Below are 15489 nucleotides of genomic sequence, written 5' to 3' on the forward strand. Positions count from 1 at the left end.
TATCTGCTATAAAAGTCTGATACTTTATGGAAAATAAATGTATAGTTTGCATCAAACAAAAATGAAGCATTGCAATAAGAAATATTTGTTTTGTATTGCTGTTTTATATGAATGTCAATTTAATAAATAATATTTCTGCTACAAAACAAACTAAAGATTATAATAAATAATTTAATTCAATGCTGAAAGCTGCAAAGCAGTCATCAGTAAATGAATTAAAAAATAATATACACCTCAAAAAAGAATAGACAAAAGAAAGTAAGTAAAGTCTCACTTCTATCACTATTAAAAGTTTTGGTTTCAGTTGTGCTAGTGGAAAGCAGGCGAGTCAGCCGACCCAATATATGAGCAGGTTGAGCAGGATTCTTGTGACCACCGGCGCAATACCTCTGTTTGTTATGATGAGCCGCAGTTTCAGTGTAAACTTAGTAAAGGCGAGCTTCTTTGGCGATGATATGTACAATATTAGATTAGACTTTTAGCGGACATTTGCGCTGAATACGCAGTGAATGCAACGCATCGAGATTCGGGCACCTTCTACGAAAAACACGTACTCGATTGATCTCAGCTGGCAGATCTATATCCATCACGTTTCATGATCGCTCTCATCTGCGCCCTCAACTTTAGGTGGGGTTTGCAAACCTGCGTGCTTCAAGTTTTCACTCTTCAGCCGTTTGTATTTCCCGTGGTCATTAAAGCTCCTTCCCCGTCATCTGACAGCGGAATACCTTGAGTGATTGACAGCTAATATAAACCAATATAGTGGCAGGGAAGAGCGATTCAGCATGTTTTTACAAAAAATCTAAACAGGTCGCACTACAACCATTATCTGCAGTCGCACTAATGCGGCAAAATATATTATGAGGTCGCATAGATTAATTTTCGGGCGCATATGCGACCAAAATGGTCGCAATTTCGAGCCCTGCAAGGTACTGGTTTCGGTACCCAACCCTAAATATAACAAAGTGAAAAATGTAAGGGGTTATGAATAATTTGCGTATATACTGTATATGATGACATGAGATACCTGTTCCTCTGTTTGGTCATTGCAAATCTTTAATTAAATGTTTATAAAAATCAAGTAAGGCCCACAGTGGCTTCTCCTGCCATAGCAAATTCAAATTATCGATTTTGGCGCCAGTTGATCAGGAAGTGGCGATTTTGTTCTCTTTTACCCGTTAGATGGAAACGCTGCTTTATTTGCTAGTCTTTGATGCGATTATGCCAGTTAATTCGCATCTGTGGATGGAAACACAGCTACTGTTTATCTGCTGGTGTCTGGGTATCAGAATCTGTGTTGGACTTTGGGTGGCAGACATGGAGGTTTCAGTCCAAGCCAGCGAGCGAGAACTGCTTGTCTGATCAGAATGCAAAGATGCCCTTGGCAGCACACCCCTCTTTGTCTGCGCTGAAAAAGAGCAGGATATTTCAGCATCCATTTCCCCCAGCGAGACCGAAAATAGACTGCGATTATTGGCGCAGGCCCCCCGGATTATGCACTCTCACATTAGGGGTATTCTTAGAGCCATTTCCACTCAAGAGTCATTAAACACTGTTTTGAAGACACACAATATGTCTCCTTTTACTCTGAGCTGATATTCAGAGATTGGGTTTGCGATTGGCTCTCGGGAGACGGCGAATTTAAATGTGCTGCTCGGTGCTTGTTGCTGAGGCCAGCGCTATCGTGCATAGAGTGCAGAAATAAGAGCTGAATAAATTCATAACAAATGGTGGATGAATGTAATATCTCTCAATAGACTCCCGAAAAGAAGCACTCGGAATCGTCACGGGGCAGGAAGAGGAAAGCTGACATCCAATCAGAGAGCAGTCAGGGTAAACGCTTGCTCACTCTTTCTCTCTCTCTCCCTCCTAGTATGTTCTTCACATAAAACTTGAAATCTGTTTGTCTTTCTCTATGATTTGGTTGGCTACAGAACAAAGTACTGTTGTTAAATGGCTTATTCAGTTAACCTAATTAACCTTGTTAAGCCTTTAAATTAAGCTTATAGCTTTTATCTATCTATCTGTCTGTCTTTCTATCTCTCGTGTTCTTTGTCTATCTATCTGTCTGTCTGTCTGTCTATCTATCTATCTATCTGTGTCTGTCTGTCTGCCTGCCTGCCTGCCTGTCTATCTGTCCATCTTTCTATCATTATCTATCTATCTATCTATCTATCTATCTATCTATCTATCTATCTATCTATCTATCTATCTGTCTGTCTGTCTGTCTGTCTGTCTGTCTGTCTGTCTGTCTGTCTGTCTGTCTGTCTGTCTGTCTGTCTGTCTGTCTGTCTGTCATGTTCTATCTATCTATCTATCTATCTGTCTGTCTGTCTGTCTGTCTGTCTGTCTGTCTGTCATGTTCTATCTATCTATCTATCTATCTGTCTGTCTGTCTGTCTGTCTGTCTGTCTGTCATGTTTTATCTATCCTATCTATCTGTCTGTCTGTCTGTCTGTCGTGTCATGTCTGTCTCTTTATCTGTCTGTCGTGTTATGTCTATCTCTATCTTTCTGTCTGGCTGTCTGTCGTGTTTATCTGTCTGTCTGTCTGTCTATCTGTCGTGTTATGTGTGTGTCTGTCTGTCTATCTTGTTATCTATCTGTCTGTCTGTCATCTATCCATCTATCCATCCATCTATCCATCCATCATTTATCTATCTATCTATCTATCTATCTATCTATCTATCTATCTATCTATCTATCTATCTATCTATCTATCTATCTATCTATCTATCTCTGTCATGTGTGTCTGTCTGTCATCCATCCATCCATCCATCTCTGTCTGTCTGTCTGTCTGTCTGTCTGTCTGTCTGTCTGTCTGTCTGTCTGTCGTGTTATATATTATTTTATGTATTATATATCTATAGTGTTATGTGTCTGTCTGTCTGTCTGTATCTAGCTAGGTTTATGAATCTCTCTCTTTCTGTCTTCTAGTATGTTCTCTACATAATTCTTAATGTTAATCATATGTCTTTTTTCCTTCTCATAGGGAAGTCTGTCATCCGGGGACCCAAAATTAGCGATTATTTTGATGTAAGTACTTGTTAGTAATTTGAGGGCAAGTAAATGACAGCATGTGATAAACCTTTGGCATCGGCTTAATTAAATGACAGCAGAACAGATATAAACACTCTGCAACTTGGGAGATAAAAACTAAATTGTAAACGGCATTTGTAAGCATGGATTTAATTTGTTGTGATTAGATTGTTTTGTGTAAGGAATTTTTAAATCAATGAGATTAATATTGATTTCTCATCTAAGAAGCATCAGACAAAGACATTTGGAGAAGGTGGAGAAAATATTATAGAGTAAAATAATTTTTAATGAAAGATGATTATTTTATGATAAATATTGTAATATATGTTTTAGTGTATTATAATACATTACATATTTAGATTGCAAACTCTTGAGCTAGACACAAGAAGATACTGTGTATCACATTTTATATAAGCACATTTATATTAATTAAAACCAAAAAATGATGTTTAATATTAATTTAAAAATGATCATTGTTTAGTTTTAGGCAGGTTTTTCTAGAACACGCTTCAGTTTTGAGTCTGCTTAACTTTTCGGTATGGACAAGCACAAACAAACCATTTCAAGTGTTGCTGAGGGTTTAAATCACTTTCAAATTTTTATTTCCTTACTAAAATCCAAAGCGATTTTTCTTCTCCACCTCATTTTTGTAACGTTGTTAAAGGATTAGTTTAACCAAGAATGGAAATTCTGTTATTAATCCCTCACCCTCATGTCGTTCCAGTCCCCTGAGACCTTCGTTCATCTTCAGGACACAAATAAAGATATTTTAGATGAAATCTGAGAGCTCCCTCATCCTCCATAGACAGCAGCAGTTCTAAGATGTTCAGAATACATGGAAAGAAGCCAAAATATGATTGAAACATTCCATGTGACTTCAGTGGTTCAACTGAATTTATACGAAGCTCCAATAACACTTTTGTGTACCAAACTTATAAATATTATTTATTGGTTTATATTACTATGGGCAAAATGAAATATTGCAGTTGAAGTATGCAAGTGTTGTATTTATGGTACACTTTGTATGATTACAGTTGATCCGCTGAAATCACATGGAGTTTTTGGACAATGTTTTTGGTTCTCTCATCTCTCTCGGATGTCTGAGGAGGGTTGCTATCTCTAGAGGATGAAGGAGTTCTTGTACTTTATCTAAAAAACTTCAATTTGTGTCCTAAAGATGAACATGGGGGTTGGAAAGTCAGGAAGAAGATGAGTAATTAATAACAAAATACTCATTTTTGAGTGAACTAACCCTTACTGGAGTGGTGTCTTTAAGTCCATAGGTAGGTCTCAATTAGAGTATTTCCCTCTTTCTGTAGTTTCACGGCGGTAACGGCTCCAGTCCAGTAAGAGGTCTACCGCCGGTCATCCGTTCTCCCCAGAACTCACATTCCCATTCTGCGCCAGGATCCAGCGTACGTCACGCACACATTCTTACTGATACACTGAAGTTATCGACCAAAAATGGCATTTTAGCTTTTTGGATGAAAATATGAGGCGAAAAAAAGCTTATGCTTTGCTGCGATGTTCAGCGCACTGGTTTTGCTCTCCTCAGGGTTTCCACACTTGATTTTCAAGTACTTAAAAAAACAAAGGCAGGTCCTCGAAAGTGCTTGAAATTTGAAATTAAATTTGTTCATGGTGTTATTTCAACAATTGTACTCAATTGTCAAAAAACAAAGTTTAATTAAACAATGCACATTTGATCAATATATCAGAAACCGCATTTGAATATTATCAGTATTGAATTCAACTAATTTTATGAAACCTTTTTGAAAATGACATTTTAATGTTATTTTTACATATAAGTGAAATGTTAGGTACAGTAAGGGCGTTTATGACGCTACATACTCTCAAAAAGCTACTTTTACTGCTTGTTTAAACCATAAAAAAAAGTTGAACCAATTCAATTCTCAAGTTTTTTGGGGACAACTTAATTGTTATGTTAAATCCACTTAAATGTGGAGAAAACATTAAGTTAACCAATTTGTGTTGGGACAACGTGAAGCTGTTATGTGGAACTTAATATTTTATTTCCTGAGGTGTGAAATACAAAGGTGCCTGATTTAAAATTAATGTTGCTTTATAGTTAGTTAAATCTGGTGACCATGAAAATGTTAGCTGTAGTCATCACACTGCATGAAGTGCCTTTCACACTGGATGCGAAAAGCACTACGCTATGAAAACCATTCATTTCAATGGGCCTTGCAAAGGCTGTGTTGTTGCTGCCGCAACCAATGTGCAAGATCAGCGCTTACCATGGGTCACAAGATTACACTCTGTAGATATTCCATTCATGAACCCATACTAATCAATGAACTTCACATGCTCACTAGAAAAATAAAGTTTGCTCAACTATTGGTTTGGTTTTTGGCCAAATCATCCATAATTTTTCTATTTCGGCTCAGAATTTAAATTTTAGTGCATCTCTATGTTAAGTATTAATACAATTTAGAAAAGATAAATTATCCCTGGTATTAGGTGGTGCCTTGCACGATGCGATCAGAAATGGGGATTTTAAGGAAAATCACTTCTGGTTGGGTCGCCCAAAATGAAGGCTATTGTTCAATTCAAGTTTATTTGTGTAGTGCTTTTCACAATAATTACTGTATCAAAGCAGCTTTACAAAGAGTGCACATTATTGCATTTATAATCAAATTTGGAAAAGTTAAGGTTATTAGTTACCATAACTTCATTAGTTACTAATTACTTTTAACTAATTAACCAGTAACTATTTGCTTTTAAGAGTTAAAGTTATTAAATATAAACATAGTGATCCTGCAGATATAAAGCATATAGGTGATGTCTCTGTACATGTTTAATGCAGTGTAATGTTAGTCCAATTATTATGCATCAAAGTCAAATACATCTCGAACACGCACACTGCAAAACAACTAACCTAGTGACATAAACACACAAACATACAAGTCACAGATTGTATGTGTATGTTTCCGAACTATGTTTATTTCAGCCAAACTGCCTTCTTGTGCATTTACTGCTACACAGTTGAATCTAATATTGTGCGATTTGTGTAATTGTGCGTTTCAGACTCGACAGAGCAGCTCGTCTCCCACCAGTTTGTGTTTTGGGGACTCTATGATTTCTTCTAGACACATAGCGGTCAAAAGTGTTCAGGTGGGACAGTGTATTCCTGTTTATAATGAATGATGATTGGCTTTGGGAATGGTTTTAGAAGTTATACGGTCATTAGATCACAACAGTCAATAAATGATATTGATAAAGATAACGATAAATTATTAAAACAACAATTGATGAGACAGATGAAGTGTGGCAAGTTTCCATTTGAATTGCTTGCTTATAACAAAGAATTTTTTTTTTTGCTTTAAATTTAGTTTTATTTGAACAGAAAAATGCAGATACAGAAATATTATTAATTGTGTTGAATTGCATATGTTTGTGTGTGTTTTTTTTCTTCCTGCAGACTGACCTGACTGTGATGAAATTGGCCACTATAGAGAGCAATAAGAACCTGGATCTTGAGAAGAAGGAGGGCAGGATAGATGATCTGCTGCGGGTAAGAAGGGACAATAATTGTGTATTACACTATACTACTACACTACCTGACCTAGTCTTATCGTCGATTCCAATTGTCAGAGCAACTAAGAGCAAAATAATAACTTGACTTCTAGTTGATCATTTGGGAAAGTGGCAGAAGGTAAATTTTTTTCTGATGAATCATCTGTTGATCCGCATCCCAATCATCACAAATACTGCAGAAGACCTACTGGAACCCACATGGACCCAAGATTCTCACAGAAATCAGTCACGTTTGGGGTTACATTCAGTATGGGGGCGTGCGAGAGATCTGCAACATCAACAGCCTGAGGTATCAAGACATTTGTGCTGCCCATTACATGACAAACCACAGGACGGGGCAAATTCTTCAGCTGGATAGTGCTCCTTCTCATACTTCAGCCTCCACATCAAAGCTCCTGAAAGCAAAGAAGATCAAGGTGCTCCAGGATTGGCCAGTCCAGTCACCAGACATGAACATTATTGAGCATGCCTGGGGTAAGATGAAGGGGCATTGTCGATGAATCCAAAGAATCTTGATGAGTCAGTGCAGAGATGTATGGATGCAGTCCTCCAAGATGATGCAGTCAGACACAATATTCATTCTGTTTACACTGCAGCATGACTTTATATTCTATACTGGACATTATTTTTGTTAACTGACAAGACTCTTGTCTAAGCAAAGTCAGACCTTACTGTCCTAATGAAATCAATAAAAGTCGAGGCATGATCATATTTTATTTTGGTAAAATAAGCGTAATCTAGAGGCCTTTGCCTTATATATAAGCCACTTCTGATACCAAATGATCAACTAGAACTCAAGTTATTATTTGTTGTTCCTAAAACTTGGATAGGCGACACAAAAGTAATTAAAGAATAAAAAAAGTTGTCCTTGTATGGTGTAAAAAGAGACCTGTTGTCTTTTTTTAACATGCTAATAACACCTTTTTAACGCATGTGCATTGTGCTTGAGTTTTCTTAAGAAAGTCTGTTTGCTATAGTAAATTAAAATAGTTTTGTATTGGGGGGAAAAAAATCACCTTTGAGTTTGAGGTAGTTTTTTTATATTTTCCCTCCAAAAAATCAGCAATGAGGTGTGCATATTTCATATTATGACTCTATTTTATAAATATTTTTTTTTAAGTGTCAATGCAGTTGAAGTCAATTGTTTGCCCACTTTATATTTTTTCCCTACTTTGTTTAATGGAGAGATTTAGAAATTAACACATTTCTAAACATAATAGTTTTAATAATTCATTTCTTATAACTGATTTATTTAATCTTTGCCATGTTGACAGTATATAATATTTTACTATATATTTTTTGAGATACTAGTATTCAGCTTAATGTGACGTTTAAAGGCCTAACTAGGTTAATTAAGGTGAAGGAAGGGTAATTAGGCAAGTTATTGTATAACAGTGGTTTGTTTTGTAGACAATCAAAAAAAATATTGCTTAAGGGGACTAATAATATTGACCTTAAAATTATTATTATTTTTTTTATTAAAACTGCTTTTATTCTAGTCGAACTAAAACAAATTAGACTTTCTCCAGAAGAAAAAAATGTTATAGGAAATACTAGTAAAAAATTCCTCGCTCTGTTAAACATCATTCGGGAAATATTTGAAAAAGAAAGAAATTTACAGGACGGCGAATCATTTTGACTTCAACTGTATGTGTATATTTTTTCCAAGTGTTTTAATAAATATAAACCCTCTCTGTTCTCCGCAGGCAAACTGTGATCTTAGGAGACAAATTGACGAACAACAGAAGCTTCTAGAAAAATACAAGGAACGTTTAAACAAGTGCATCACTATGAGCAAGAAGCTTCTGATTGAGAAGGTAATTGCGAGGTTTGAATGTGAGATGTAATGTGTGTTTAAAAGTGCTTTGACTCCTCTAAAGCATAAAAATACCATAATATGTTTGCAGATATTTAAGAAACATGCTAAGTGAAAATGCTTGTTTATCTGAAAAACTGCTGAAGTCAGATATTCTGCCTTGAAAATGTGCTTTACGTGCTGGAACGTATTTTTTTTTTGTTTTGGTCATTTAACCCACCCAATGCCAGTTTAGCCAATTGTATTTCAGCACTCCGGGTTGCCTTGGTGCAAAACCGCTTATTTCATTCATTTAGTCATAAAGGCTCTCACAGTAGGCATCCGTGACCGAAATGCGACCTCTGGTAGACAGTAGCAGCCTCCGAAATGAGATTCAGAGTTCCACATGAGGTGGTTATTAATTAGCAAATAATAAAAATATTATGAAAGTAAACATTAGGTGAGCAGGTTACATTATAACCCCGTGTCCTAACAACACGCTATGTGACGAGATTTGCAATAAGCAATTTATCTGTTTGCACCAGAAGAAATACAGCCATTCAGAAGCACAGAATAGTGCACTCACTGCACTCCAGTAAAATGTTAAGGTTTATAATCTAATTAGTACATATTAAACCACTTTCAACATTATTAAATGTAGATGCTGAATCACTGATATATCAGTTCTAAAGTTCAATTTCAAAGGGTTTGTTTTATTTGCAAGATCTGAGGTGGACTGTCTGATGCTGTTTTCAGTAGTATGGCAATAAATATAATGTAAAATGGCATTCAAACTCGCATTATTAGCATTTAACACTGAATAAAGCACACAAGCTGGACCTGAGCTGATCAGTTTATCCTGTTGTTCAGCTGTGAGAAATAGAAGTCGTTTCTAAAATATAAATTTCAGCTGTTGGTTTGATCAAAAACTACTTTTACTATGGAAAATATTCCTTCTGTCGTGTGCTGTTGCATTATTTGGAAAACATCTTAAATCAGCCTTAAATCAGCCTTTATGCTCGATAGTTAGGCAGACTCATGTCAATCTGGCAACCTGCGTGTGTGTGTGTGGACTTCGTGGAGCCGAGTGAAAATGTTTTGATCCAGGAGTGCAATACCTAGTTCAACCACTGGGTCTCAAACTTACATACTGCATTTTTAAGGTTGTTGTTGTAACTCTGTCATTTATCCACTTCTAAGTAAGACATGATTCAGATGTTGACAGTAGGGTTGTAACAATATACCGGTATGACGGTTTACCACGGTTTGAACGTGCACGATTATCATACCATGAACAATTGCATATCAACGGTTTTAACCCTTAAAGACCGAGACAGCCGCCCGCGGCTAAAAATAAGTATTGCTCTTAAATGTTTAATAACTTTTGATCCACTGATCCGATTCATACAATTCAAAGATTGGCATAAAGAAGAGAATCTCAGCTTTCCAGTGCTGTATCACATAACATTCGGACTTTCAGAGGCTCCGGAATCAGTGCGGTTACGTCATCAACATTTGACAACGCTGATTTGACAAAGAAACGCTCGTCACTGTGTCTCCGGACAAATCAGACATGATACATTGATGCATTGTCCCTCCTCCATGCCCAGATTGGTTCAAACTCGCTATATCACAACCAATAAGCATAGGTTTCACTTTTGTTTGTGGACCAACACTGAGCTTTTTGAACAACACGGAATGAGAGATAGGCATACATTTATGCGCGGCTAAATAAAACGCAAAAAAAAAAGTTTTGCATGAAATAATTCTCATACTAAGTACTTTTGCATGCAAAGCAGCACAGAAACATGACAAAACAGTGACACAGCAAAGACGAACTGCTGCTCTTGCTGTTTTCAAAAGACGCAAATGAAGATGCAGCTGTTTGTCTGCATTGCATACAACCAGATCCATATCCATGCTGGCACAGAGAACCTAAGGATGTTCCATATTGAATCTAGTTTCGTTATGTAACTATTTATAGTATAGTAAATATTTATATCTATTTTTTCTGAGGATTTGCACCATGTTTATTTGGACTTTATTTGGACTTTGACACATTATTTATTATTTTCTTATTTTTATTTGTTCATTGTAAGTGGTGTTGTTTATAGTAACTAAAATATATTATATGGAAAAAGTCAAATTTGCTTCACTGTTCTATTATTTTGTAACATTTGTAACATACCGTATACCGCGAAACCGTCAAACCGTGGTATTGTTTTAGACGATTATCATACCGTGAAAAATTCATACTGTTACAACCCTAGTTGACAGTGGTGTGTGTTTTTGTCCAGAGCACACAGGAGAAGCAGGCGTGTCGAGAGAAGAGCATGCAGGATCGCCTGCGCTTGGGTCACTTCACAACTGTCAGACACGGAGCCTCATTCACAGAGCAGTGGACGGACGGATACGCTTTCCAGAACCTCGTCAAGTAAGGCGCTTGATTAATGTTAATACAGCGCAAGTCCAAAGATTACTTCCATGTTTGCATATACACTGAAAGTCCTCTTCATCCTATCCACAGATTCCGGTGTAATTTGTTAGTTGTTTCAGGGGAAAAATCATTTTGAAAAGGCTCTGTGATTGTATACTCGCTATTTATCGTTCTTTAAGGGGGCAAAAGGGGTGAAAGCACCCTAAAACATCTCTTCTACTTCTATGTATAAGTGGATGCATTAAACATGATTCGTGGCACGGATAAATGAAAGGATTATACTTGCTCAGTTGACTCTTTGAGCTGTTTTTCACTGTCTGTTTTGCTTTAGACAGCAGGAATGGATCATTCAGCAGCGTGAAGAGATCGAGAGACAGAGGAAGCTGTTAGCAAAAAGAAAACCGCCGTCAGCCAGCAGCTCGCAGTCGCCCAGCACAAACTCTGAGCCCAAACAACGCAAAACCAAGGCTGTGAACGGCTCCGAGAACGACCCCTTCCTTAAACCCAGCCTCCCACAGCTGTGAGTACATGGCATTTGCTGGAAACTGCTGTAAAATCACCAGAATATGCACCCTCTTGATATCCACACTCGAAATGGCTTTCTATGCGTGACAAACATTCACACACTATTTGAAGCAGTTTTCCCAGAAACATACACTATTACTCTAAGGTTTGTGATGTTTCTGGTGATTTTAAAAGGATTATCATAAAAAAGGCTTCCTCCTGTTTTATCGATATATGTATTTTAGTAAATATAAATGGTCGGTCTTTCTCAAAGCATTTATTTAGGGCTTTGCAATATGGCAAAAATTTCATATCATGATAAAAGTACTCTCATATCTTGATAAGGATATATACACTCACCGCCACCTTATTATGTACACCTGTCCAGCTGCTCGTTAACGCAAAATTCTAATCAGCCAATCACATGGCAGCAACTCAGTGCATTAAGGCATGTAGACATGGCCAAGATGATCTCCTGCAGTTTAAACAGAGCATCAGAATGGGGAAGAAAGGTGATTTAAGTCAGTGGTTCTCAAAGTGGGGGTCGGGGGACAATCAAGGGGGGGGTTGCCTGGTGATTTCAAAAAATCTAATTTTTTTTTAAACCATAAGAATTACCATAGGTTATCCATAACCTACTGAAGAGAAAAAAAAATTGTCGTCTGTAGTTACTATATGCTTTATAGTTACTATATAGTTACTATAGTTGCTTATAGTTACTAGTTCTATTGGAAAGTGACCCCTGGGGTAATTACATTATATTAAAGACACAGCAATAGCGTCAGAAGCAGCAGATTGATTTTATAACACCAGGTAAAACTTTCTTGCCCATTTACAGCACTGATATACATTGAAAAAATTAAAACAAGAATAGACTTGTGTCTATTAGTGTGTGTGTGCCATTGCATTTATAACCACTGTATATATAACAACCTGAAAGGAAATTGGGGGTCGCGAGTCACTGGCAATGTCATTTTGGGGGTCGCTGGCTGAAAAGTTTGGGAACCCCTGATTTAAGTGACTTTAAACATGGCATGATCTTGAGTATTTCAGAAACTGCTGATCTACTGGGATTTTCAGGCACAACCATCTCTAGGGTTTACAGAGAATGGTCCGAAAAAGAGAAAATATGCAGTGAGCAGCAGTTCAGCGGGCGCAAATGCCTTGTTGATGTGAGAGGAGAATGGCCAGACTGGTTCCAGCTGATAGAAAGACAACAGTAACTCAAATAAGCACTCGCTACAACCGAGGTCTGCAGAAGAGCATCTCTGAACACACAACACATCCAAACTTGAGGCAGATGGGCTACAGCAGCAGAAGACCACACCGGGTGCCACTCCTGTCAGCTAACCACAGGAAACTGAGGCTACAATTCACACAGGCTCACCAAAACTGGACAATAGAAGATTAGAGAAACGTTTCCTGCCCTGATGAGTCTCCATTTCTGCTGCAACATTCGGAGGGTCGGGTCAGAATTTGGCATCAACAACATTGAAGCATGGATCCGACAACATGTTTACATGTTTAGCATGTGCAGCCGACAAATCTACAGCAACTGTGTGATGCTATCATGTCAATATGGAGCAAAATCTCTGAGGAATATTTCCAGTAGCTTGTTGAATCTATGCCACGAATGACTAAGGCAGTTCTGAAGGCAAAAGGGGGTCCAATCCAGTAATAGTAAGGTGTGCCTAATAAAGTGGCTGGTGAGTTCATATCACAATATAGTACCATTTCTGTAAATTCAATCAGTTATTAGTGTATATATACTAGAAAAGGAAAATATATAATTTTCTTTCTCTCAGAAATGTACTCTATCTTTATATGTTTGTTTTTTAAAATGGGTTAATGTGAATTATTATAAGCCAAAAGTTGTATGGCATTTTTTACCTCGACGGGTAAAAATCAATTCTGACTCCCACATGTGAGTCTATAAGTGAGCGGTGTGTGGAGAAGTTGCATCAGCTCTTTCAGAATAGTGCGATTGTTTGAATCTCTGCCTGTTGGAACATCCTAACCTGCTGCATGAATGAAGGGACGGCTTTTTATATTCCTACTCTTCTGATCTTCCTGCAGACTAACATTAGCCGAGTACCACGAGCAGGAGGAGATCTTCAAACTCCGACTCGGACATCTCAAAAAGGTTTGCGCTTCTGTTTGATCCACATGCATTTCTGTACATACAAAAAAGAAAGAAAAAGATAACATCCTGGTTTCTCATCTGTAAAATAAAGACACTGTACAGCTGTATGTACAGTTGAAGTCAGAATTATTAGCCCTTAGTATATTTTTACCCCAATATGTTTAATGGAATGATCTTTTAAACATATTTCTAAACATAATAGTTTTAATAACTGATTTCTTTTTTCTTTGCCATCATGACAGCACATAATATTTGACTAGTGTTCAGCTTAAAGTGACATTTAAAGCCTTAACTAGGTTAATTAGGATAGGGTAATTAGGCAAGTCATTGTATAACGATGGTTTGTTCTGTAGACAATTGAAAAGAAATATTGCTTAAGGGGGCTAATAATATTGACCTTAAAATGGTTTTAAAAATATTAAAATCTGCTTTTATTCTAGCCGAAATAAAACACATCAGACTTCCTACAGAATAAAAAACATTATAGGAAATACTGTGGAAAACTCCTTGCTCCGTTAAACATCATTTGGGAAATATTTAAAACAGAAAAAAAGTATCACAGGAAGGTGAATAATTCTGACATCAACTGTATATATGTTTCTCCAAGCATTTTAGTAGAGTTTTTAACTCTTGTGTTTTTTATCTGCATTACATGCCTACAAAACTATGTACATTTATAATACAGATGCTTATTCAATCATTGCTAAGGTGTATCAATTGAAATAATTATCGACAATTAATCAATCAATAAATAATTGTTTACATTAATACATTGGTTTACAATAAATACAATTGAAAGATTGTCTTATATGTTTTAGATCCATGAACATTATTACTATTTAAATTCTTTCCTCTAAATATTTAAAAATTTAATTTGTTCCTGTGATATCAAAACTGCATTTTCAGCATCTATACTCGTGTTTAGGGTCACATGATCCTTCAGAAATATAGAGTATATATTTCAATATTTAATTTCTATTAGTAAAAATCATTAAAACATGATGAATATTTTGAGTTTCCTACTGTAAATATTTCAATGTTTAATGTTTAATTGGTAAACATAATTAAAATTATGACTTGAAAGATTCCTACTGTATATATATTTCAATATATCATTTTGATTAGTAAAATCATTAAAATATGATGAATATTTTGAGTTTCCTACTTTATTTATTTCCATATTTAATTTTTTAATTGGTAAAAATAATTAAAATAATGGTAATTTTAAAGATACCTACTAATATATGTATATATATATATATATATATATATATATATATATATATATATATATATATATATATATATATATATATTTTTTTTTTTTTTTCCCAATATTTACTATCTGATTAGTAAATATCTTTAAAATATGATATTTTGGAGGTTTCCTACTGTATTTCAAAATTTAATTTGATTAGTCAATATTTTTAAATTATGATTTTTGGAAGATTCCTACTGTATATATTTCAATATTTTATTGGTCAGAAAACCATTAAATAAAATAAGATGCATATTTTGACTTTCCTACTGTATATATTTCATTTTTGATTAGTAAAAATACTTTAAATATATTTTGACCCCTTTACAATATGTATTTCAATATTTCATTGATTAGAAAAATCAATAAATTATAGATATTTTGGAAGTTTACTATTGTATATATTTCAATATTTAATTTTTAATTTGTAATATTCATTGCTAAGCACTTCAACAGCTTTAAAAGGTGGTTTGATAAATATTTAATTTTATTTCTTGTGACTTTAGATTTTAAATATTTAAATAATTGCGTCCCAGCCTAATATTCTCTTACCCTAATAACCACACACAGATGGAACGCTGAATTATTTTACATTTCATATGATGTAAAAATAGTCATTTCAAAAGATTTACCTTTGATTGGTTTTGTGGTTCAGTGTCTCCAAATACATGTTTTCTGCTCAAGAAAGATTTGACAACTATATAAGTACAGTCAAACGAATACAATTTCTGTATGTTTGAAGGAGGAGGCAGAGAT

General features: G+C 35.6%; 1 protein-coding gene and 1 long non-coding RNA gene across 28 annotated transcripts in view; one reads left to right on the plus strand and one right to left on the minus strand.

The window, feature by feature from the left end:
• The window catches only part of tlk1a (tousled-like kinase 1a), a 67663-nt gene that overhangs the window by 39491 nt on the left and 12683 nt on the right, over positions 1-15489 (plus strand). For all 27 annotated transcript variants that reach the window (XM_087266621.1, XM_087266631.1, XM_088651095.1 and 24 more), the window contains 10 exon segments: positions 1758-1833; positions 2992-3035; positions 4358-4453; positions 6087-6173; positions 6481-6573; positions 8303-8413; positions 10689-10825; positions 11160-11348; positions 13409-13475; positions 15476-15489. The exon segment at positions 15476-15489 is cut by the window's right edge and continues 84 nt beyond it. In XM_087266621.1, coding sequence (XP_087122747.1) covers positions 1758-1833; positions 2992-3035; positions 4358-4453; positions 6087-6173; positions 6481-6573; positions 8303-8413; positions 10689-10825; positions 11160-11348; positions 13409-13475; positions 15476-15489 — 914 coding nt within the window.
• On the minus strand, positions 4358-8009 carry LOC147835212 (uncharacterized). The gene is made up of 2 exons (XR_015499166.1): positions 7385-8009; positions 4358-6658 (listed from the first exon to the last, which is right to left on the minus strand). It is a non-coding gene; the product is annotated as an uncharacterized LOC147835212 (long non-coding RNA).

This window comes from Danio rerio, chromosome 9 (assembly GCF_052040795.2).
Source record: "Danio rerio strain M-AB ecotype USA chromosome 9, GRCz13ab, whole genome shotgun sequence".
NCBI classification, from domain to species: Eukaryota; Metazoa; Chordata; class Actinopteri; order Cypriniformes; family Danionidae; genus Danio; species Danio rerio.